General features: G+C 42.5%; 1 protein-coding gene across 2 annotated transcripts in view; it reads left to right on the forward strand.

The window, feature by feature from the left end:
* LOC115376184 (serine/threonine-protein phosphatase 2B catalytic subunit alpha isoform) overlaps window positions 1–24,151 on the forward strand; it is a 72,886-nt gene extending 48,735 nt beyond the window's left edge. The window contains exons 9-15 of one of the 2 annotated variants that reach the window (XM_030075673.1): window positions 9,219–9,344; window positions 10,666–10,737; window positions 13,943–14,027; window positions 15,115–15,212; window positions 15,818–15,826; window positions 18,619–18,648; window positions 22,324–24,151. In XM_030075673.1, coding sequence (XP_029931533.1) covers window positions 9,219–9,344; window positions 10,666–10,737; window positions 13,943–14,027; window positions 15,115–15,212; window positions 15,818–15,826; window positions 18,619–18,648; window positions 22,324–22,526 — 623 coding nt within the window. In that variant the 3' untranslated portion in view covers window positions 22,527–24,151. The remainder of the gene's footprint in view (window positions 1–9,218; window positions 9,345–10,665; window positions 10,738–13,942; window positions 14,028–15,114; window positions 15,213–15,817; window positions 15,827–18,618; window positions 18,649–22,323) is intronic. The other variant, XM_030075674.1, reaches the window with a different exon arrangement.
* Window positions 24,152–24,544: the final 393 nt, after the last annotated feature.

Genomic DNA, 24,544 nt, shown 5'->3' on the forward strand with positions numbered 1-24,544 from the left:
GTGACATGTAAACAATGTACACAACTGCTCAATACTCCAATGGAAAATCACACTGTCCCATACCCATAGTACAGGGTCGAGCACAGCACTTGTGCAATGGCAAAACGTTCTCTGGCGTGGTTTTGGGTCAGGTCAACTCAAGGATGTGGACCCCCAGTCTGGACTGAGATGGGTTGGCGCCGGTCCACTTGGCGTGTGCTGGTGCCCTATACTGTGCCACGGTGCCCACGCAACAAGATAGACTTCCCTTTGTGCTGTGAGTCAGCAGTTTTCCCCAGAGAGCGTGGCAGGATCTGCTGTAGCTGCAGGGGAGTGTTCGGGGTGGGAATGACGGGGAGGAGGAGAACCACGGGAATGCCCATGGATATGAATAAGGAGAGAAATGTGGAGGAAAAGGCAACGGTGCTGTTTGGCACTTTTTTCTTGTGGTTAAATACCATCACAGAGGTTTATATTTCAGTATTTGCAGATGTGACAACATGCCACAGGGGTTTTCTTTTCTTTTTTTCCCCCCTAGACCATATTGACGTGTGTTTCTTTGATTAGAGATAAGGTTGCATTTGTTTACTCTTTCCCCCGTGAGCTGCCACAGTCACTTTCTCTGTGCTGCACAGTAAGGACAAGTAAGATACAGCAAAGCACTTTGTTTGGGCCTTTCTGATTTGCATTAGGTATTAGGACCCACCCCGTGTGGTCCCTGCCAACTAATCTTCATAGGGCTCACAGTTAGCACTGTCCAAACAAACAAACTGGTGTCATATGCATGTTGGTTTTGGTTTTGGCGTCCAACTGTCTTGTGATCCTTTGTACGGCTAAAGTATCGGAAAGGATTTAGTCTATGTGCTTGTCTTGGCTGCAGCCGCTTGACCTTCAATAGATAAAATGCCTTGCGCTACATGTGTGTTAATCTGAAAGAAGAAGATTGCTGGTGTCTTTTATATCTGTATTATTAGAATGAAATGCATTTAGACTTTAGGCACACAGATGCATCTGTGTGCCTAAAGTCTGCCTAGTAATCAGGCACACTTCTCTTTGGTTCAGTCAAATAAGGATTTTGGCTCAAGGTACAAAGATTATTGGCAAGAAATATGACTAACTCCACTTAAACAAACATCCCTTTAGTCTAACTCAATTTCTTGCCAAAGCTTCTATGCTAAAGCTGTTTAAAATCCAGGAAGTTATGGTTCTGCAGTTATTTAGTTCCCAAAACAGAGCAGCAAGCATGTTTTATCATTTGTATCTACAGAGGTTACTTGACGCGATTTGATTTATTTTCCCCAGTTTACTGTTACACAAGTCCATGGAATAAGCACAGTTAACCAATACAGCCCCATCAGTCCTGTTGATGCTCTTGTAATCACTCATGTGGGTGGGGTCCAGCGTTTGGAACAGAGCCACCATAATGAATTGCTCTGCTCTTCGCTTCTTGTCAGAGCTGGGGGCCCACTGAGCATGTCCCATGATTGATGGCCAATCGAGTGGGCACATAAATCTAAAAGGAGGGGGGAGGGAGGCATCAGCAGGGCTCATCAATCTAGCACTGGGAGTTTCCAGATTAACCAATGAAACTCCTCCACGGTCCCGGAACAAGGGTAGCGGGCAGTGCAGAGAGGGGAGGAGATCATCCCTGAACCAGCACAGACAGTCTTGGGACGGCTCTGACTCCGTGGCTGGAAGATTAAAGTGCTGTATGTGGGGCGGTAATGTAGCTGAATCAGGATAATCAACACCTTAATGGTCCTTAGCATATAATTCTATAAAGATGAGGTCCATCCATCCATCCATCCTCCTCTTTAACCCAGTCATCCACACTGGCAGCGATAACAGCCAGTTTTTGATGTGGCCACTGACCAGCTGTCCATCACAGCATCGACGCCGGCACCCCTTGATAAAACTCAGGAAAAAAAAAACTGTGTACATGGATGAGCTGGCAGGGAAGCCGTGTTGAAATGAGAACGCAGCAGCAATGATTTTGCAGTTTTACTGTTGAGCCTTTAAAGAACTGAAGTGACTGCAGTGGAGAGTGGGAGTTTAGAGACTGGGGGAGGAGGGGGTGAGTTGGCAGTTATACACTTTTTTGATCGCCTGCGGTTTTGCATTAATGGAATGGTTTTCTGCTGCATCACCAAGGGGTCCTGCAAGTCAACAACCTGAATCCTATCGGTTACAGTGCCTAGATGGCATAAAAAGTTAAATGACACTGATGAGGCCAGTGCTTTTGACGCTGCATGTTTACTTCACCCCCGAGATAGTGAGGGAGTGTTTGGTTCAGATCTATTTCACACCTGTTAGGTGTTACACAACCAAATTAATGTCTCTTTTCCTCTCTGGTGTTATTGTTCGATGATGAGGTGGAAACAGGAGTGGATTGATGGGAACGGAAACTGAAATTAAATTTTTTGTTGTTGTTGTTTTTAAAGAGGAATGTGCCGTTGCCAGGGGAAATCTGACACAGGGTTATGGCATCAGGACAGCACTGTGGTTCATTTTCAGGTCAGACTGGATGGAGTTTGGTTTTTTTCCCCGTTTTTCCTGCCTGTGGTCATGTGGCGATTATGGGGAGGTAGTTGAAAGTGGTGATATGAGGGAAGGAAGATGGAGTGGCATGATTGGCTCCTGGCCCTACCACTGGAATAAATAGCAGGACGGAAGCCAGGGCAGTGATGACGCCAGCACAGCGGGGAATTCGTTCTTCCCCTCGGTGTGCGTGCCGCTCAGAGGAGTTTCCCTGGGTGCGAATGCCCCATCTGTTGACCATTACGCCGGTCCTGATTGGGTTTCTTTTAGTATTGTGTTATTCATGAACCTTTTCCATATCCGGTGGGATGAAAACACAACAGGGACTGATTGAATGAATGGAGCTGCAGTTGCCCTGTGTCATCATTGACTCAGCCATAACAGATATGAAACAAAAACACAAGATATACATTTTGCCGCTGTACGCGCACCACAACCTTAGATCCCTATCATCCGCACATCAAATGGAGGGAGGGCGCTTAACGTAATGGACTGGGCGGGCAAAGACAGCTGAAGTGGAATACTAAGCCGGTGGAACGTGATATCAGAGGCCTTCGAGAGAGACAGACACTCAGCATTAAGCCTCAGGCAGGACAGGGGAATCTCCCCTTGATCTCCTGGCAGATTTAACAGTCCTGGTTACCGGGGGAAACCAGCGTGAGGCACTCCGTCATGAATAATTAATGAGCGGGCGGGCGTGGCATCAGAATATCTGTGTTACCGTGGCAGCAGACTTGGCCCGGTCTGTCCGTGTGATACCGTCAAAGCAGCAGAGACATCTAGTGGTTGCCATGCAGTGTTTAGTTTAGCACTTCACTGGTGCAACTTTGCATGATTGCGTGTGTTTGTGTGTTTTTTCTGATAACGGGGGAGGCAATCAAGGCACTTCGCAGGTCAGGCTGATCGTCATGTGGTAATGCAGTATCAAAAAAAAAATAAATAAAAAAAAAAGGCAAATTGGAGCCTTGACCGGCTCGCACCCAGAGCTTGATGACAGTGTTTGTTTAGTGTGGCGAGATTTTTTCGGCGTCTCTGCTCCTTTAAAGGGAATCAGATATGAAGGAGCGTCGGCAGGGGAGCTGACCTTCTCCCCCACTCTGCCTCTTCCCTCTGGGCTCTCAGGGCTGCATTCAATCAAGCGCCTTGACAATGTTTATGCAATATGCGATGTTTATGCAATGGCTGCCCACACGTGCACTTGGCTTTCATGCACGCCGACACACACACACACACACACACGCACACACAGGCCTGTCTGAGTGGAGATGTGTCAGAGCAGTGCAGCGTCTTTCTTATTGCACTCAGATAGTAATGCGTATTTTGCTTATATTGATAATAATGCCACATTAATTATACAGTATATTGATGTTTCCCCTGCAGGAGGATTTTCTGTTTATGTTGGAGGACGTGTGCGTTCATTTGTGCAGCCTGGCACAAATAGGAGGTAGCAGTGGTATGTAACACTTGGCAATTCTCAAGGGGCCACTTTAATCGCATAGTTACTGCACTGTATATGCATAGCCGTGTCCTCATCGCCTGCACTTACATACACACACACGCAGAGGCAAACCCCAGCCTAGCGGGATGTTTGTCCCCATCTCCACTGCGACAGCGTTTATGGGCGCGAGCCGGCTGCTTGGCATGCCAGGTTTGATGACTTGCTATTCTCAACCCTGAGAGACGCTGAGGTACGAAAGTCCCCCATGGTGACCCTGCCACGGTGTCTGCTTTCCCCCAGATCTGGGCCACGCAGGCTGGCCGCGGGTTTAGGACAGGCTGGGGCGTCTATATACAGTGTGGATGTATTTATGTCCAAGGGCTCCTCTGTTTGTCTCTGCACCCGAATTCACAGTATGCCTCAATCATGGGTGAGGTTGGCCACAGGCGGCCATGGTCAGAGCCAGTTTTCTGTGTCAGGGCTTGGCAGAGGGCGTGTGATTGCATGTGATTATGATGAGGCTGTTCTATAAAATGAATCGGGAATTGAACGAGCCGTTCTCCGGTTATCCTCCTTACCTGATTTGTCTCTGCCTCACACAGTAAGCAGTTACAATTAATAACACCATGAAAATGTTTCAGCTGCTGCGAGACTCCCCCGCCTGGCTCCCAGGCTCATGTCTGAATCTTTACACTGGAGTTTGCTTCCTAGTTGAGTATGGCTGCACAAAAAGTGCGAACTGATACAGTATCATGAAAAATAACATTTCATTTCACGGCTATAAGCGTACTATGGTAATCTTTTCTTCATAAACTGGAATGGGAATTTTAATTTAAACAGTTGTGAGTAACTTTGTCACATCATACGATATGTTGTATATTGCATTAGTGTACCCAGGTGTTCGGCAGTAGATCATTAAGCTCTATTTTCACATTTTCAGTTAAATCTGTAGGGCTTTACGATGTATTATGACCCGATTCATATCATGTCTCATGTATGAAGATATGTTTTGTATTGTGAAGTGCATGAAACTAACCAGCACAACAACTGAGTAACTTCAAAGTTAGTCCTTGATGATTTCATTTCTTTGACCCCCACAAGTGCAGACTGAATGCAGAATGCTGCTGCTGTCTGTTTTTCAAATCACGAAACTAGTCAAATTGGCTGTTTTGTTACATCACACAAAACCTTGGTCATTTTTTTTTTTCTCTTTTAATTTCATTGTGGTACTGTAAGTCTGTCTGCCCTACATTCACACTGTCAGCACAAACCTCACCACACCCACTGGAGTCATCACCATTTTGTGATAAATACCACTGCTTTTCGGTTAAGAAATCTTTGTGCGTTTTATAGGAAGGAAGCCAGCGTCAACTCTTGATGTGTTTCAGGATAGATTGTATTATGTTTGAGCCTTTGAAGCAGCATGAGAGGGAGTGCAGGGTGAGTGGGAGCTGTCCATGAAAAGTGGAGTGTTTTCTAATGAGAGTAGTGTGGTGGCCATCATACAGTTTTCACTTTTGTCCCTTGTCATTATTATTGTGACAGCTGTAGTTTGAATCATCTGTTTTTTATGTCCACCATTATCTTTGCTTTCTGTCTCTGCACCTCCCTCCCCCTTCCTCAGCTGAAATTGATGTTTTCAGGCTAAGTAATGAAGGCCCTCGGCCTCAAAAAGCCTCAGATGCTGAGCCGTGTGTTTCTGTGATGTTATTCACGTATCCAATCCTGTAAATGACAGACATGTTTCACTGGCCAGGTCCAGTAATCAATACACAGAAGGAATGGTCCGGAGGGGGAAAAAGGAAAATTGATTTGTGAGGCCTGCTGTGTGCAGCAGGTGAACACCACCAAGGAATCGGACTTGTTTTTCCCCAGACACTAAAAGCTGTACCTGCAATTTGATGTGCCTGCATTTTCCCAGACACAGTTTACACGTCTTGGTGTGTTTGCATGTTTATCAGTCCATCTGTCAGTGTAAGAAGTGGACAAATGTTGCTGTTTTCTATGTGTTATTTTTTTCTGTGTTTCCTTTGTGTAGGCAGCCATGAACAGTAGCTGTAGCGTGATTGACAGGCCGCGCTGATGCTTACCACAGTATCTTCTGTCACACTCGGGCTCAGTGCTATTTCTTGGTTTTGCCCACTTAACACGTTTTGAAATGTTTTTCGGCCAAATGGAGCTAAGTAGCAATGGGCAGGGATTCATGATGGTGTTGATTTTGTTCATTCGCAGCAGTGGCACAATAGCAGTCCAGAAATTGTTACTAACAAAAAGACAAAGGCACTTGCGTTAGCACTGCAATGCCTTTATTAATCTGGCATTGTTCTGTTTAAACAAAAAAAAAGAAATAATAAAATTAGCCAGAAAATGGGACATTTCAGCCAAATGTCTGTTAGTGAATGAGAACAATACCAGTTTAATGAGAAGCATTTTATTTAAAAAGGGGGATTGCCTAGTCTTTGTGTTTTTTTTTTTTTTTTTCAGTTCCATGAAAAACTACATTAGCAAAACACCCCTCTAGTCAGCACTTGAATATTTTTGTCTCCCTCGTCTTGTCATATGAAATTGTTACTAAATGAACGAGTGATATCCTCAAACAATACCAGGTCTTGTTTCCTGGTAGCGAGGTGGTGGGATATGGGCAGAGCACTGCGTTGGGTATTCTCATCAGGCTCATAAAATGTTGGAATGAAAGAAGGGCCTGGGTGTGTATTGGCGGCTGTTGCGATATTTCTAAAATTGGGCCGTGGCAAAGACTGAATCAGGCCAGACACCAGCCCAAAGTGCAACTGATTGTCTCAACCATTAGACTTTTTATTTGCTGCTTTTTCTCATTCTTGGTTATTTATAGAATGCTGAATTTGAGTGAAAGCTTGCATTGTGCTCTGTGGGCTAAATAGACTGTGCAGAGCATAATGGAGGTCACAGGTACAGTGCAAGGCCCCGAGAGCAGGTGGAGGCAAAATCCACCCCAAAACACAATCAGCTAGTAATTATTTGGTGTTTTGCATTTCTGCCTCCCTTTTGCTGTTCTGTGTGTGTGTCAGTGGTAAACATCAGATTCTGGTTTCCCTCAAAATCAAAGAGCAGAAGCTTCTTTCCAGACTGAGCATTTTTGCGCCAAGGTTCGACAATTAGAGAGAAATTTATCGTACAAGAGGCAGAGAGACCAATTCCTCAAGAATGCAGTGCTACCAGAATGCGACCGGACATGTTTGGATTTTGACGAAAGGACACAGACGCTATTGCCGTTGCTCTCCCCACCTACATGTTCAACCCTGAGCTAAATGACCACACTTTAAAGCATGTCCATACGCCCACCTTTGATCGAAAGAGACAAGTTCATGCCTGTTCTTTGGGGGTTGCTGTAATTCAGTCTGGGCAATGTAGGACATCACCAACCAAAGCAGAAGGGGAAAAGTGGTGACACCAAAAAAGGAAATCACAACGCTCTTAACACAAAATAACTCCTGGTATGCACTGAATATCATAAACTGATGATAAGAGTGTTCAAGGAGGGGATTTTTCCTTTTTATGAGACCTTTTTGCCTTTGTTTTGGTTTTTAAATGGTTAGCATATCACAGCACATCTTATCACAAAATAACTCCTGGAATCCACTGAATACCATAAATTGGTGATGTGTAACAATTTGAAAGTATCCCGGGGGAGGATTTTTGTCCTTTTTAAGACATGGCAGTTTTTAAAAAATGGTCAGCACTTCAGCTAGAGTCACTGTTCCACAGCTGCAGTTTATTATTCAACTTAAAAGCCAGGGCACATTTGAAGTGAACCTGTATACAAAGTGTGGCCTCAGGCCTGTTCATCAGAGCTGCTGCTGCCCCAGATGCGTTGAGAACATACTACTGGATGAAGCTTTTAATTAATGTTCAGTTACTGAAAACAGATGTTGTGTGTGTGTGTGTGTGTGTGTGTGTGTGTATGCTATTCATTCATTTATTTATTTATTTTTAAAAATCTTCTGTTAGACTTTGCGGAACCTGAGTCCTAATTTCCAGCTGCTAAGAGGAATATTTTGAAATAGCACAGGTTGTGTCATCCGAAAACACACACACACACACACACACACACGCACTCACGCAAGAATGTGGCCAAAAACGGAACAGCTCTTGTTAAAGATGTTAGAGATGGTGCTGCATTATTAGCACATTAACACATCTTAAAGTCAAAAGGAAACGGCATTTTGACAGCGAATAAACTCCAGCCGCTGGCATGCACCCTTGATGTCTGAGGGGAAAAGTAAACAGGCTTTCAGGAGTGAAAACCCTCAAACTCCACCACCACACCAAGCTGGCACTCGTGTCACTTTGAAGGCGGTGAAATTGAAGGGTTAGCAACCAAGAGTGAGACTGGTCAAAACTAAGATATGAATCGTTTTTCTTTACACCTACTAGTAGACCTGTAAGCAACCACAAAAGCACAATCTGTAGCAGAAGTTAAAGTAATGGAATTTGGTGATATTTATTGTAAATAAGTGTGCATTATCATATGTGGCATCTGCTAACAAGATGAGGTCATTTAATTCAATGCACTGAAAAAAAACTCCCTCATAACAAGTCCTTTGGTCTCATATTCATATTTAGTCTCATATTATAATCTTTAAGCAAATTGGAAAAAAAAAATCTGCCAGTGGGGTGACATACCTTGTTTCTAATGTTAATCAGTTAATTGGCAGAATTTTCTTGAATCAAGTGTCTTTTGTCTTGATCCTAGTGGCCTTATCTGCCGTGTTTCAGCATTTTTATACTTGCTCCCATTAAAAAAAAAAAAATCTTGAAACAAGTGAAATTGCATTGGAGACAAATGGATTATCTCATCCCACTGGCAGGTTTTTTAAAAAATTTGTTTTGAGAAAAATAAGATTTTAACACTGAAAATCAAGATTAAATGACTTGTTAAGGTGGCGATTTTTTTTTTTTTTTTGCAGTGTGTGAGTTGTAAATGTCACTGAACATGTCAAGCCCGATCTCAGAACAGTCACATTTTAGGTATTCTGCTTGTATCCTTACACAGAAGGATTTACTACATGATGGGAGAAGGGGGTTATTTCTTGCTCAAGGGCACTTGGACCAGATACATGGCTGTTGATCACTGGGACTGAAGCTGTGGGCTATTGTCCTCCTCATCACCATGTATTATGTCTGTTCAGGGACCAGAGAGCAAGTGTTATTTCAACACATCTATCCTCACACCAGTGGGCGATAATTTACCAACCACCTCTCCCGTCTCGTCTCTCCTCCCCAGCGGCAGTGCTGAAGTACGAGAACAACGTGATGAACATCCGACAGTTCAACTGCTCGCCTCACCCTTACTGGCTGCCCAACTTCATGGACGTTTTCACCTGGTCCCTGCCCTTCGTCGGCGAGAAGGGTGAGCACACACACTCGCTCGCTATACTCTTGTGATGAGTTTGTAATTTAGCTGAAATGAGAACACTAAATGCAAGTGGTTTCGGGTCAAAGGACGCTCCGTTCCATGAATTTATAATAAATGGAGTCCAGCCTTGTCAGAAATTTAGCAGGGTGTCACATACCACTATTAATAGTCGCTTTATGTTGCACAAACACAATGCACATTACATGCGGTTAAGGAGCACGTCAAGACGTTCTCACATGCAAATTTTACAGGTGAGTGTGTGGAGTGGCAACATGCTGAATATATAAAAAATAAGTGAGAAAATCACACCTACTCGCTTACACTAGCTAGTTGTTTCTGCCTATCTGAATATGTGTAAATATATATATATATATATATATATATATATGTGTGTGTGTGTGTGTGTGTGTGTGTGCAGACAGGCCTCCAGCCAGTATAGATTTCAGTGGTGATTTGAATCTGATTTGTACCAAGTGGTAATTATTGCTTTGTACTTTTTACTATGACTAAAGCAGAGTTAGTCCTAAAATGTGTTTTTACAGTGTCAAAAAAAAACAATTAAACTTCAGATTGAAGTGATGGGACTAATGCTTTTTTTGGTGTAATGGTTAGTTGGGGGATTTTTCAACGCTGGCAGAGGTTTGTGCTCTCTATTTGCCCTCAGATTTGTGTCAGGAATGTGTTTGTGTTGCGTCTGTGGTACCTCAGATCACCCGTGCTGCTATCATTCACGTCCCTTTGCACTTTTAATGTGATCTTTTAGCGCTCTGCGGACATCTGCCATTCCTCGGTCACAGTTCCCGTTAGATCTGTGTCAATAAATCACACACAGCTATTATCACTCACACACACCCTCACTTAGTCACTCACTTACTCACTCTGGTTAGCCCGTTTTAGACGTGGCCCACCCACCCGGGGCTATTCCCAGCAGTGTAGCAAGGTCACTGAGGGACACAGCTCCCAAGAAGAGGTGGGGGAAGGAAGGGGTCACTTGGTTGAGGTTTGGGTTTTCAGACGAGCACCACATGACTCCATGTTGCCTGACCCCTTTTCAAGGTTGAACAAATATTTCCCAGCAGATATACAGTCTTCAGTGCTCCGTGTTGATAAGTTATGCCCATGTGTTTTGCATCTAGCTTGCTCATTTGCCCCGAGGTAAATGTGGCACCTGTGTTTTGCTTGCTTCAGGAAACAAATATTCATGATCCTTAGCCTCAACCAAGGTATGACACACTAGAAAAATCATCGCTCTGTTGCTACTTGTTGTTTTTTTTGCCTCTAACCAGATTTGTCTTTTTTTTTTTTTCCTCTGCAGTCACCGAGATGCTGGTGAACGTATTGAGCATCTGCTCCAATGACGAGCTGACGACCGACGAAGAGCTGGATGGTAAGCCCCGGCTTCTCGCGTCAAGAGCAGAAAGCTGTTCAGTTAGCAGCCAGAACAGGCCAGCGCTCGCTGCATTTTCCCACAGGTCCACTAGAGGGCATCCTCAGCTAATACCTCACACTCTCTCCGTCTCAAGCACACCATGCCTGCTCAGCCTTTTTTCCCCCAAAACACTGAAAAACCGATCCAGCCGCCACCTCAGTTCAGTATGGGACCATATTACAGAATACACTCCGCTAGTCATGGGTCAGTTTTATTCATGCCTCAGCAGAGGGCAGATACACACTCTGTACTACACCTGTCAGTGCCAATTGAATGGACTTTACCATTATACAAGACGGATGTATTGTCATAAGCCGCTTGAAATCATCCCATAATATACCCAAGATATTCCCAGTCTGTAAAAATCTTCAAAAGTCTACATTTTATGCTTTTAAAGGTATTAAATCACTTCAAAAACAGCTATTAGAGTTCTTTTTTGCCACCATGCATTAATAGGCTTCTTAGTTTTCCCTTTGGTAATACAGAACAGGGTTAATAGTACAATATTCATGGTTTCTCCCCCATCATATCTGAACTTATTGTCCCCTTAATTTCCTGTTGCCCTTTTCCTTTCGCTGCCCATTTTGGATTTTAGCATTAAAAAGGTCCTAAAGACTTTTAAATGTGGCTTCGGACACGCTGACACCCCACCCCACAGGAGCATGTTTACAAAATCACAGCCGTGTGCGTCAGTAAACTCAGAGACAGAGGAGAGGCGGTGAGATCATTTCCTGTTTGGCAGGGAGGGGTGGGGCAGGACGGAGCGAGGGGAACTCGCCGTCTCGCTGTTGATGAGCCGCAGTCTGTGGTCCAATAGGCGGCTCGAAAAAGTGCACAGGCCGCGAACGCTCAAATAATTCGCCGTCCTCAGTGCCTGTTCATTTTCCACCCACCCACTCACTCACTCACTCACTCACCTGTTTGTTTTCACGTTCTCTTTGGTCTCTCCTTTCACTTTTCTGTCTTTTCTTCTTGCTTGTTTCTTTTCAATCTTGCTTCCTTTCATACATTTGGTTAATTTTCACTATGTTGATTTTTTTTTTTTTAATTCTCATCCATATCTACTTTTGTTTTCCTCATAATCTGTGATAATCCTTTTTTGCCCTACTCTTTATCTGCTATTAGTTGGATATCCATTGTTACTTTCAAGTTCACTGCTTTTTTCACATTTTGTGCCCTTTCTCTCACAAACTCGACCCACTTGTGATAATCTCTCCCTCTCTCTCTTTCTATTTTTTTTCTCTAATGCTGTGATATTGTCACTGCCTCGGTTACCTCATCTAATTTGTCTTTTTCTTTTCTATGTTTTCCAGAGTTTTTGTGTTCAAGGCATCGCTTGTTTTTTTTTTTTTCTCTTTCACACCCCTCTGTTGTGCTTTTGTGCCTCCTCTCTCGCTGTCTGCCCCCTTCTCTCCACCGCCTCCACCGTCATTCTGCAGCCATCCACTGATCTCTCTATCTTTTCTCTCCTCTTCCTCTCTTCTGGGGGTGTTTCTTGAGAAGGACAGCTAATATATCCCCCCAAGAAAGGTACAAACACCAGCCATACCGGTGTGCACAGCGCTAGATAGACCTTTGTCTTTGCTTGCACTCTGCATTTCAGACTTCTGTTGACTAATGATGTTTTTAAGGCACCATCTAACATGTCTACTGATTCTAGCTATTAATATTATTTGATTTTATTCTCTGAAAGAAATCGCAGCAGTGTTATACAAGCGCTCACTCCTGCTTCAGCTGGGGCCGAATCTGGCAACTCAGAAGGAAAAAGCTAATGAGAAACGATTTCCAAGAAGGAAGTTCCCATTAGACATGATGATGTCACATTCCTCCGTTTGGCATACAGGCTTACTGCTGATAGATAATTAAAGTGTGCTCAGTTGTCCTTTCACTTTTCACAAAGCACATAGGAATGCTTTTCAGATAAACACCTAAAGTGCTTTAACCCTATAAAGCCTGAACTATGAAACAATTGGCAGAAAATTCCAATTTTTTGAAATTGAACCCTTTATTTAGTCCTATAACAAAATATATATTAAAAATTTTGTTCAAAAAATATGTTATTACACGACCTTTCTGGTGTATGAGATATGATATGTACTTGAAGTGCCAATGGTATGGTCCAGGGTGAACAGGGGAAGTGTTCAAAGGTATAAAACAGTATTTTGGTCAAGTATTGATTAAACTGAAAACGAAAAAGGGAATTGTAAATGTATATCATATATCATACAAATGGCTTTATAGGGTTAAATGTTCTACCGTAGATGTACATTTGAAACAAGTGTCAGTGGTTCCTTCACTGGACCGATGAGAGGAGGAGTATTTAACAAGGCGTCAGACTGCTATCACTTTCCTTTACCCAACCTTTCACCACACGCTCATTTCATTTCCATCTCTCACGCTCCACTCTCTCATTTTCCAAGCTGGGTCCCGAGGGCCATGCAGCTGTTGTCCTGCGAATGGGTCCCTTTAAGCAAAGTTTTTTTTTTTTTTTTTTTTTTCCAGTTTGGGAAAAATCCTGTTGGAGTTCCCATTACCAGAATGCAGGACCGCTGGAAAAATGAAATTCTTAACAGGTCTTCGGGGGGTGTTCTCATGTAACTTGTAGAGAACAAACAGATTGGCGCATGAGTCAGGCTCCCAATTACAAACCCTAACAAATGATGTCACAAGGTCCCTCTGAGAGATAGATACATTTCAGCTCCGTCTGAGGGAAATACAAACCGTGTATAGGAATTAAATTGACTGTTAGTGACTTAACCATGACAGCCAGCATGACTGCACTGAATGCTGAGAATTACTGTGCCAGTTGCTGTGATTGTGGGTTGGATTCAAAGCACTTTGTCTGGTCTGAACTACGAGCTTCAATAACTGCATTCTTTCTCTTGTGATCTGATTTTTGCTCTGATGCACTCTCTGATTAAAACTTTGTCACAAGAAAAGACTGTTCTGCCTTGTTAGCTCACTCGCTAAGCTTTAAGCAACGTTTTTAGGTACTTAAAAATTAGGACATTTCCAAATTTGAACACACGTACACACACACACACACACACACACACACACACACACACCTCATGTGGCCTAGATTACCCTTCCATTGGGTGTGGTTTCCTGCACCCTGTGCGTTACTGTGTGTGTGACTGTGTCTGCCCTTTGACCCTTTAAGGTGCCACAGCTTCTGCCCGCAAGGAGGTCATCCGCAACAAGATCCGTGCCATTGGGAAGATGGCCAGGGTATTCTCTGTGCTCAGGTAACCAAACATGAAGGAGTGTTTTGTTTCCTAGAGTTGTCACGGTAACCAAAGCTTCAATAGTGCTTCGTTTCAAGAGACTTAATTCAATATTTAATTTTAGAAATGCTTCATACTTTGATTAAATTTGCTCTACAAGCTGAAATTCCACTTTGTTGTCGCTTCCTGAGGGCATATGCATGCAGATGGATTAAAATAGCTGACGAAGAAGGAGGACTGGAATAGACAGGGCTGCTGTCTGTCTCTAGGAGCGGCTCAGCGGCAGTCAGTGTTAAATTTATCATCAAATAAATTTCAAACAGCTGAAAATATGGCAGTAGCGTCAAACAGTCCGAAATGTCTTGAACTGAGTCCCAGTCCACCTAAAATGGTTGACAAAACTGGCGCCAGGCGAGAAATATAGAGCTGTTTAGCTTACAGAGCCGCCACCCGGCTGCCATTCAGCATCCAAACCTGAGCAACAGCTGCTGCAAAGCTCTCCAGTAAGTATTCAGCAGAGACGGTTATTTTTTAAGTTACTGATACTCGTGTTGAATTGACAGTGCTTACGTGAAAAGACAGCAGAGCCGTTGCTCTTTCTTGTTAGATGATTTTCTTTTTTAGCCTGGTACCGTAGCAGTATTAAAATGTTAAATATTAACTTTAGACTGAGGTAATGAGGGCAAAATATTCTGGCATCAAATCTAAAACTTTAAGTGATAAGCGATCTGATGTGTTAGTGTCACTGAACAGTGCAGCACCGGCCCAATACTTTGGGGGCACTCGACAAAGTAACTGAAATTAAATCCTTCTTTTTTTCCACCATTTGGGAATTTCAGGCTTCTGTGTGCCAAAATTGGAGGATATCAAACCAGTGTGTTTTTATTTTTGACATGTTCCTCTTGGTTTTTGTGTTTCTCTTGGGTAAAATCTCTGGTAATGATGGTAATGTGCATTTTAGCCCAATATCAGCACCAATATCAATATCAGTATTGGTGCATCCTTATTGACAACACAGCCAGTACATCATGTATAGTGGATAGCATGTACAAAAATGTAATCTTTTATGTGTGGTGTGTGTGTGTGTGTGTTTGTGTTTGTGTTTCAGAGAGGAGAGTGAGAGCGTGCTGACGCTGAAGGGACTGACCCCGACAGGCATGCTACCCAGCGGAGTGCTGTCCGGTGGCAAAGAAAAGCTGCAGAATGGTAAGATTGCCACCACGTACCCCAAGACCCCCATCTATGGCTCCCAAGAGACTCCGACAGAGACACACACACAGGCCTCAGTTCATGTTACATAGCCCGCAGTGACAATTTGAATACACTGCTAGCTCAGTGTTGAGGGAAATTGCATACCGTCTCATTACTTTTACCTCATTTATGATCCTGGAATTTCAGACAAAACTCTGTATGTACAATATCTATCAGGCAGTCATTTTGCCATAATATCTTATTTAATAACTATTTTACTATGCACTTAATTGAATATTTGTGAGAAAAAATATCTCCTCTGTATAGTTTTCTTCAGATTTAAGTAAAAGTTAGTAGGACTGAGCAAAAGGTGCTCATGGTCAGTAAGTAAACTGGTAGTAATCTAGATGAGTAGCTGTACAATGTCCACTTAGATTCCCCTTCTTCCCAAACAATGTCAAATACATTGAAAAAGACTTTCCTTGTCCCTTTGTCTTCTCTAATGTGTCTCCCTCCTGATGTGTTGCATTTTTGCCCTGTCTTCCCGTCCCAGTCTCTCTCTGTAACCCAACTTTATCTCAAATATTATCTGTATCTTTTTCTTTCTCCTTTCTCCCTAGAAACTGCAGGTATAATCGGTTGTGCAAGTATTCTGTTCAGAGTGTTTTTGTGAGACGAGTATAGAGTCACCCTCCCATGTTAAATTCCAAACACTCCGTAAATGAGTTTGCTAACCTGCCGCAGCTAGGAAGTAAAGGCTTTCTGGGAACGCCTTTACGACACGTCAAATTTAGTCGGAATCCTGACAGAAAATGGACGCATTATTCTTCCAAAAAATTGAGTGTAGTTTGAATCTCTCCAGTGCTCTGTCAGGAGAGACGAGGGACTGGCTGTGATTCAAAGGATGAATTGGAATTGACATAACCAACTGTGAATGAAAGGGGGATAGCTGTTATCTGCCTTGTCATCCACAAGATAAAGCAGAAATCCAAACAGCTTCACTCTCCTCACTGGTTCTCTCACAGTTTCAGACTTCAGTCATGACTGGCCTCTGTCCGTTTGTTGCGTGTTGGACAAAGCCCAGAGATACATACATTACCTTACATCGCACACATAACTCACGAGCCAATGAGTTCAACTTTTAAGAGGAGTCCTATTGATTACCAGAAAGGCCTTGTACATCGTCCCTTGAAAGGAGACTGCTGCTCAATTTCAACATTCATATGTGTTACCGCCATGACTTTGGAGGGTTCAGGCACAACTTAGGAAGATGACCAATTCTTCTCAGAACCAACAAAATGCACAAGTTTGTCTGTCAGCCCAAAATGGCAGCAAGAGGTAACTGTTTGAGACATTCAAACTTAAATACCTACAAATCAAAAAGTATACATGCACAGGCCTATATGGCCCATAATGTTTTAATTACGGCGTGCTGTTGTCGACTTAAAATCAAATAATTTCCATTCTCAGATGAAGTAAAATAGACTAAAAAGTCTTCGAAAGCTATTGCTGGCTCATGTCATTTTACTTAAGATTTTTCACAGCAGTGAAGTGCGCAGCTGCCGGCTTACAATCAAAGGTGCCAGGTGTCTCTCTTTAACTTGTCTTGTGACCTTGGCGCCTTCGCCGTGCTGTTTTGATTTGGTTCCGTGGAGAGAAAGCTTTCTGTGCCGGCTACGGCATTCAGTCCGAGCGCACGCTTTATCAGAGTGAGGCAGCAATGAAGCAGATGTGACGGTTGTTTTGTTCATCGCGTAGGCTATGTAGCCTACACATTCATGAAGAAAATTAAGACTTAATTTTTTCAGTAGAAGGATATGTGTGCTTATATGAGCTTGGAGGGATTTCACTAGACATTGTGACCAGAGAGATTTAAATATGTTGGATTAAAACAGATTTTCCCGGTAAAACCAAAACAAAACGGTGATTATTGGCTAAACGGACACACAGATGGAGCTGATCGTGGCAGTGCCACGAAACACATTTGTTAGGCTTTGAAGTACCAAAAGAGCTGTCATTTGTAGTAGTGCCACAAGAGGTTTCGAAAACCACTAAGTGCATTGTTACCTCCAGAAGAGCATTTTGGCTGCTGTCCGAGTCCGACTTGTCATCTTTGCCCAACAACTCTTAGTGCGGCGGTGCATCTCCACAGATTTGAGGAGAACCGTGTTCTTTTTTTCGAGCCGTGACAATGAAAGCTCACGATTACAGACTGAACCCCCTGAGGGCCCGAAGGTAACATATATGAATGTGGAAATTGAACGGTGTTGCTCTTTTAGTTTGCCATTTGGAAGCAGCAGAGACTGAAGAGAACCACAGTGGAGGTAGAGTGATGTTCAGAGATTCCTGTTGCAACATTGGTAGAATCACATTGCCCCCTTCTGTCCAGGCAGACGTCAATGTGCTTCTGCCGAAATGTTGACTCCATCAACCACCGGTTTTGTTCAGACGTCCTTAGCCTCGCTCTGTCTGTTGCTCTTGTGTCCGTCTGTAATTACCTGCCCATCTCCATGGCAAATTTTAGCTTTCAGTATCGTAGAGCTGTACTTTATTTTGCTGTCTACCTCTACCTCATATCTGTCTTTGTGTCAACCTTATCCATACAGTTGTATCTAAATCTATACTCTCAAGGATGACAGTAAAAAATCTGAAATTGGTAAGTGGTAAATATGCCAAAGGTTTTTCCCCTTTATGTTTTCTTCTTGACCACAAAGGTATGTCAGCACTTTTGATGTATTTACGTATCAAAAGATGCTTACTCTGCAGTTCCAGATGCTGCTCTGCTCTTCACAGAACATAGTGCCAACGCTCCATGTCTCTCACCGCACTTCTCTCTCGCATTAGCAGTTCAGCCGCAGCCATAATCATCACTCTGACACATGTACTTGTCACTGTTTCCCATCTCTCCTATTTCAACATCGCCTCTCTCCATGCGTGCCCTTGTCCAAATAATGGAAGTCTACTAGCGTATTTCTGGATTTTTATGTTGAATCTGTCACGCTCATTTTATTTGCCATCAGTCCCTTTGTCCAACGTCAGGTATCCATTTTGTGTCACCTTCTGGCGCCACATTTAGCACTTCCTTCCTCAGAGCTTTATTAAACCATTCATTTTCAAAGTACGTGGGTGATAAACGCCTTTCCATGAAGTTGTTCGCTGCTACAAACCCTTGTCACCTCCCCTTCACAGATCTGGAACTCAAAGGAAAGTTAAGACTCTGCTTTTTCCCTCTTCTTCTACATCCTCTTCCCTCTCCTCTTTTACTAACACTCATGTGTCCTTTGTCATTAAACGTGGAGATTATGTGAACGTTTGTTGTCGGCATTGGCTCTCTTTGCTGCTCATTGACTTGTTCCTGGGACAAAATGAACTCTGCTCACTTCTCTCATTCGTTTTGCAACCCCCCTCTTCTTCTCTTCAGCTACTATTGAAGCTATTGAGGCTGACGAAGGTAAATGGGTCTGGCTGCCCTCTTCTGTTGCTTTCGTGGCAATAGACAGGGGGCTCCGCTGGGTTTTCATCCATCTCGCTGGTGCTTGAATAGAGTGTGTTGGGTGTTTGGGCTAACAAATTGTGGCATAGTATTAACAAAAAAAAAAAAAAAAAAAAGAAAAGAAAAGAAAACAAAGAAGTAAGTACAGAACTCCTCCAGTCACATGTGTTTTAAAGGGGAACACATTTCATAGCACAGACTTCATAATCACAGAGCTCATACATGTGAAACTGTGATTTTTTGTGAGTGCAAAGCTAATATCATATGGTAGCTCACTGAATAAGACAGCACTTCAGGATGCATGGCTCATGCTAAAAGGTTAGAGGTCAACTGCGGAAACAGGAAGTTGTACAAGAAATCCCCTCATTAAGTTCATCAGCCTGGTCGGACTAGATGTACGAATCTCATTATTGCTTAGATTTTGTCAGCTGGCTTTAAAAATGATGACCTATCAGTAAAATACACGTTTTCTTACTGTATGGTAAATTTTGCACGACTTAAACTGATCTTGTCAAACTTGCATAATGCCGATTTATCCGCAAGTGTCATGTGTTTGACGTCATCACCTCTTGAATTGTGAAGAACACTTCAGATTCCGTTATTCATGCCTGCTTAACCCAAAATAGAAATCATCGAGACAGTCTGGGTTCAAGGTAACAAGAGACTGCGATTAAAGAAACGTTCACAGTCGCAGAGCGTGAAAAAAATGAAAACTGTGTGGGCATGTCTGGATCACCCGACAGCTCTGCCCCTCACCTGTTCCTCAGGTTAGGGGTAACGTCTCAGTGAGAGATACCAGAGGCATCAGCTGGCCCTGTTTATGGCGAGCATCTCTGACATGCTGGCAAGCCATAAAGAACTTTGTCGACATTGATGTAGACATAAAATCTAGTAGAACCTTAAAAATAGATCAGCTGAGTAGAAACTAAAGCATCCGGTTAGATGTTAAGATAAGATAAGATAAGATATTCCTTTATTAGTCCCACAGTGGGCAAATTTCCAGCATTACAGCAGCAAAGTGGATAGCAAAATATGAAGCATAATAAATAAATAGCAACAAGCAATATGAACACTATAAACAAGGAATATAGTACAATTTAAACAACGGAATTACACAATAAAGTGAACAAGTTAAAGTGAACAAGTTACTGAGCTGCCTAAGGAGGTGTCTCATTTTAGTTGTGGTCCACCAAGAAGAACAAGCCGCTGATTTGCTGTATGTTGCAGAAACTGTCTGAGAAAGACAAATTTATGTCTTCAAAATGATAAATGAGATCAGATGGATTAAGCTGCTTGGTAAGTTAGGCTTGTTCATTTCTCTAAGGCTGTATGAGCTTTCCCTGAGGTCAAGAGTCACTACAGCGTTAAATGAAATGCTGAGTGAACTTGATGATTTTTAGCGCGGTTTATGTTTTGCCGAACGCCACATCACACAGTCTAGCCCCTGCTCTGCCCTCACACAGCAAAATGAACTCTTGCTATGAAAGTTAATAATGGTATTTCCCCTTTGAAACAACTGAAGCAGTTGTGCATTGTTGTTGCAGTTACATACATATACGTCACTCTGAGTAGGACCTGAATTGGTAGAGACAAACATTTACTCTCCACAGGAGGCCTCCAAATGCAAATTGGATTCTTCCAAAAAAAAAAAAAAAAAAAAAAAAGAAGCTAATTTTAAGTCGCCACTGGCGCAAGAACAACCTCAACTGCGAGCTAAATAGTAGTTTGCCAGCTGCTATTTACGTTGGAATTGTTCAGTAATTCCTCTTTAGCGCCCATAGAGGACGGTCCATTGTAGTGTCGAGACTCTTCTCTGCTTCTTTTTCCATGTGGATCCTCTGTGGCCCTGCTGTGTCGTGTTCTTTTCTGTGAGCTGCTAATAACCTGTGTCTGACCTGTGCTATGCAGCAACACAATCACACTACCCATCAGCCCATTAGCCACAATCCTCAATTTGCCTTCTAAAAATGATGCCCCCCCTCAATCCAGTAAAGGACCACCTTCTCTGGAGTCATAGTTTTTTTTATGATCATCAAGATCCCAGCCTCTATGAGAGGTGGAAGTAACAAAATAGAAACCGGATCCAGTTAAATAACTTTTAAAAAAATGGGTTGAAATGGAAACACAATATTGAATATTGGGATGATAAATGATCAGCTTCAAAAGGTCCCACTGAATGTGATAAAGCGGAGATCATCTTCCATTATGTGATGGTGTTAGTCTTAAATCAGTCAGATTTTGTTGATTTCAGTGGCATTTGAATAACTCGGGTAGCCACTGTTTTTTTTTTTTCCTTATTCCATTATTCAGTTCCTTTTCCTGTTTTAATTTACGCAAATTCAACCCAAGCCTCAGCAGTGTTGTGACTTCCACCCCTCATAAACTCAAATGAAAACTCCTGTAATTGCTGCATGCTCCAAGCAGGCTTAACAAGTGGTTAGCACCCCAAGTACCTTTGTAGTGTCTTTGTACGTGAGCTCAGTCTCAGCGTGGTTATATTTTGTGGGAGTGAATGTCTCGGTGGGCTCCACTTCTAGTTTTTCTTTTTTTTTCTTTTTCTTTTTTTTTCCTCCCCTCATTCTTTTGTCTCTCTTCGATCATTCTCCTTCGTTCCTTTTTGTCATTTTAATCTGTGATGTGCCGGGGAGATCTGGATATTTGGGGTCCTCAGGTGTTTTTGTGCTGTGCCTTTGAGTAAGGACAATATTTTATATATATATATATTTTTTTTTTCATCAACATATTCTGTGTCAAATTTACACTGCAGGTTAGAAATAGCAGTGATGATATATTTTCACACAGCAACCAGCTGCTCCCATATTCATTGATGTTATTTCACAGATAATTAACATTACTTGAACTTCAACTCTTTCTTTCATTGATTGGATATAAACATAAAGGATATAATCAGAGGTAAATTAGCTATATTGATTTATTACCATCTCTGGAAAAGCACGGCCCAATGAAAACCTGTTGACCCTGATGCCAGGAACACCCCTTGTAGTTTTAGTAGGATTATATAATCCCGTTGTCAGTCAGCTTCTATCATTTTGAACCTTATGTAAATGGTGTTAATGTGTTGCTGCTGTGTAACAATGAGTTGTATCATTTTATATTAATTGATTATGGGTTAAAAATGCACAGTAGCCAGTATGGTAATATATATGCTGTTGCTCTCTAAAACATACTTGCTTTATAACAAATTGTTGAAGATTTAGTTCAGCCTTCTGAATAATGCAGGCTTGTGTCACATTGTACTTGCAGCGTTGAATGATTCAGAGTAGTCCTAGTCTTTAGGGGTCCAAAGAAATAGAAGATTAGTGTAAACCAGCTGCTCATCTGTCACTGATGACTTGCCCTGTCGATTCATTTAGCCAACAGCTCTTCAAATGCTGCCCCAAACAGCGGCGCGACACTGCTGTTGCTTTGCCAGTAAACGGTCTTTCTCTCACAGTGATTTCTTGGCACAAAACAAAACCAAAGATAAGACAAGTACACTGACGTGTGGGTGGGTGCGAGCAAGAAATGTGTGACCCCATTTTGTTTTGTAAAACCTTCCTCACCTCCCCACCGTCTAACGTCACTCCTGATTTCCCTCCCTCCTTCTCCGCTCTTCTTCTTCCATCCCAACAGCCATCAAGGGCTTCTCGCCCCAGCACAAGATCACCAGCTTCGAGGAGGCCAAGGGCCTGGACCGCATCAATGAGCGGATGCCGCCGCGGCGAGACGCCTTGCCCTCCGACGCCAGCCTGAACTCCCTCAACAAGGCCCTGTCCTCGGAGACCAACGGCACAGACGCCAAGGGCAGCACCAGCAGCGGCAGCAACATCCAGTGAAAGGCCACCAGCGGGCGCCACCTTGGCCGACGGGGCTGCGCGGCCCTCAGCCCCGTTTTGGCCCGCCACCGCGGAACAGGGGCCAAAGGGTGAAGAGAGTGTAGAGGTGGGGGAGGGCAAGCGTCCGAAGGTGGAGGGGGGAGGGTGGGGGGTGGGGCGGTGGCGTCTACGGCTCACATCGGGGGGACATCTCACTTGCTAGTCTTTGGATATGCCTTCAAAATATTAGTTCATAGTCAAGTCTGCTAAGTTATTGCTGGTTCACATTTCTGAACGATCAGGCCATGCGCTTGATTTTACACCACACCACAGTATGTCAGAGAGAGAGAGAGAGAGAGAGAGAGAAACAGAGAGAGAGAGAGAGAGGAAGATCTTAACGGTGATGTTTTTTCGGAAAGACCCTCGCTCATTTACACCGAAATGGAAAGTTGTGTAACTTCTTACTAACTATTGTACGTTTACAAAATACAGCACTAAAAAGGACAGAACATGAGATAATGTTTTTAACATATAAGGGTGTACAAACTAAATAAGGACTATTTATTGATAACTTTTTTTGCTACTCTTATAAAATAGCTCTGAAATGAATTAGGCAGTCTTAAAAAGAATGTTGCAATGTTGTCGAAATGCCAAATAATGGAACGTTTTATGGTTTTGTACAGATTATGCTTACCTCAGGTTCTTTTGGTGTGTGCTTTGACCTGATTTTTCTGTATAATGGCTAAATAACTCGGTAATGAATACCTATTTTCTTGAGTTTCATAACTGGAATTTACATTTACCTATCTATCATTTGCAAATATGTTTATTTTTTGTCTCTTTTGGGAGGGGGGGGTAGATTTATTGTGGCTTGCTGGAATTCTTGAGTGTTCATTTTTCTCATTTTAAGTATTGCGAACAAAGTAAAATAGAGAACCTATATTGTGTAAGAAAAAAAAAGAATACAATAAACTTAAAGTGTCTGCCTATGCATGTTTTATAAAAATCAAACCAAGGAAATAGAAAATCTGAATACCTTGGCTGTGGAAGCCTGTTTTGAAATATATTGCGCTTTAGTGAACATATACTGGAAACGTATACCTGCATACTTTCAATTAACACCATGATAATGCTCTATGCCTTCAACTTCTTTTGTAATTGAAGCATTTAACTATCTAAGATGGATGAGAAATCATATTTTTATCCTGCGCTTGTAAGTGCACACAGTCGAATTAAGCATGTTTGACAATTCTCGTGAGGTGTGTGGTTACATGTGGAACTCAAAATGCATGATAGCTGTTTGTGTCATATAACGGTTTAATCGGTTTCGTTCTGTTTTGTAAATGTGCCACAGAAAGTGTAATTTGATTATTATTATTATTATTATTACTATTATTATTTGGAACTCTGCTTTGTATATCAGTTACAGGTTTGATACTGCTCAATACTTTAAGATGAAACAAAAAAAAATAACTTCAATCTTTTTTAAGAACTGCTTAAGTGCCCAAGTAATTCACTACACGACATGAAGCCTTGCTTTTGTAATTTAACTTCAAAACTGTTGGCAGATGAGGCATGCACTTGCAACTATGAAAAGTATTTTATATAACTGTTCAATAAAAATGTGCATGAATTTCAACTTGAAATCAAGCTGCTTTTCGTGTGTGTGCCTGTGCGTGCGTGTGTGTTTGACTTAGTCAGGCTGTCGTACTCTCAGTTCTCTGCCGATGAATATGCAACCATAAAAAATAAAAAGTAATACAACTGACAAAAAAAAAAAAATCCTTTAGGCTTTTTGCATGGTGGCTGTATGGAGCTGCATTGCAGGGCTAATTGTGTGATAAACAATAAGATATTAGAGAAACTACTGTCGCCCACAGTCATTCAAAATGCAAGAAAACCAAAGACAAACTTGCTCCCAAAAATAAAGTCATATTCTTTTCTTCACATCTGGTAATTTAAGGAGGAAAGAGATGACTGAAAGCCTCTCAACAACCTTTCAAGGGTAAACTTGATTTCTAGCTCTCTTCTACATGACC

The sequence above is a fragment of the Myripristis murdjan genome, chromosome 18 (assembly GCF_902150065.1).
Source record: "Myripristis murdjan chromosome 18, fMyrMur1.1, whole genome shotgun sequence".
Taxonomy (NCBI): domain Eukaryota; kingdom Metazoa; phylum Chordata; class Actinopteri; order Holocentriformes; family Holocentridae; genus Myripristis; species Myripristis murdjan.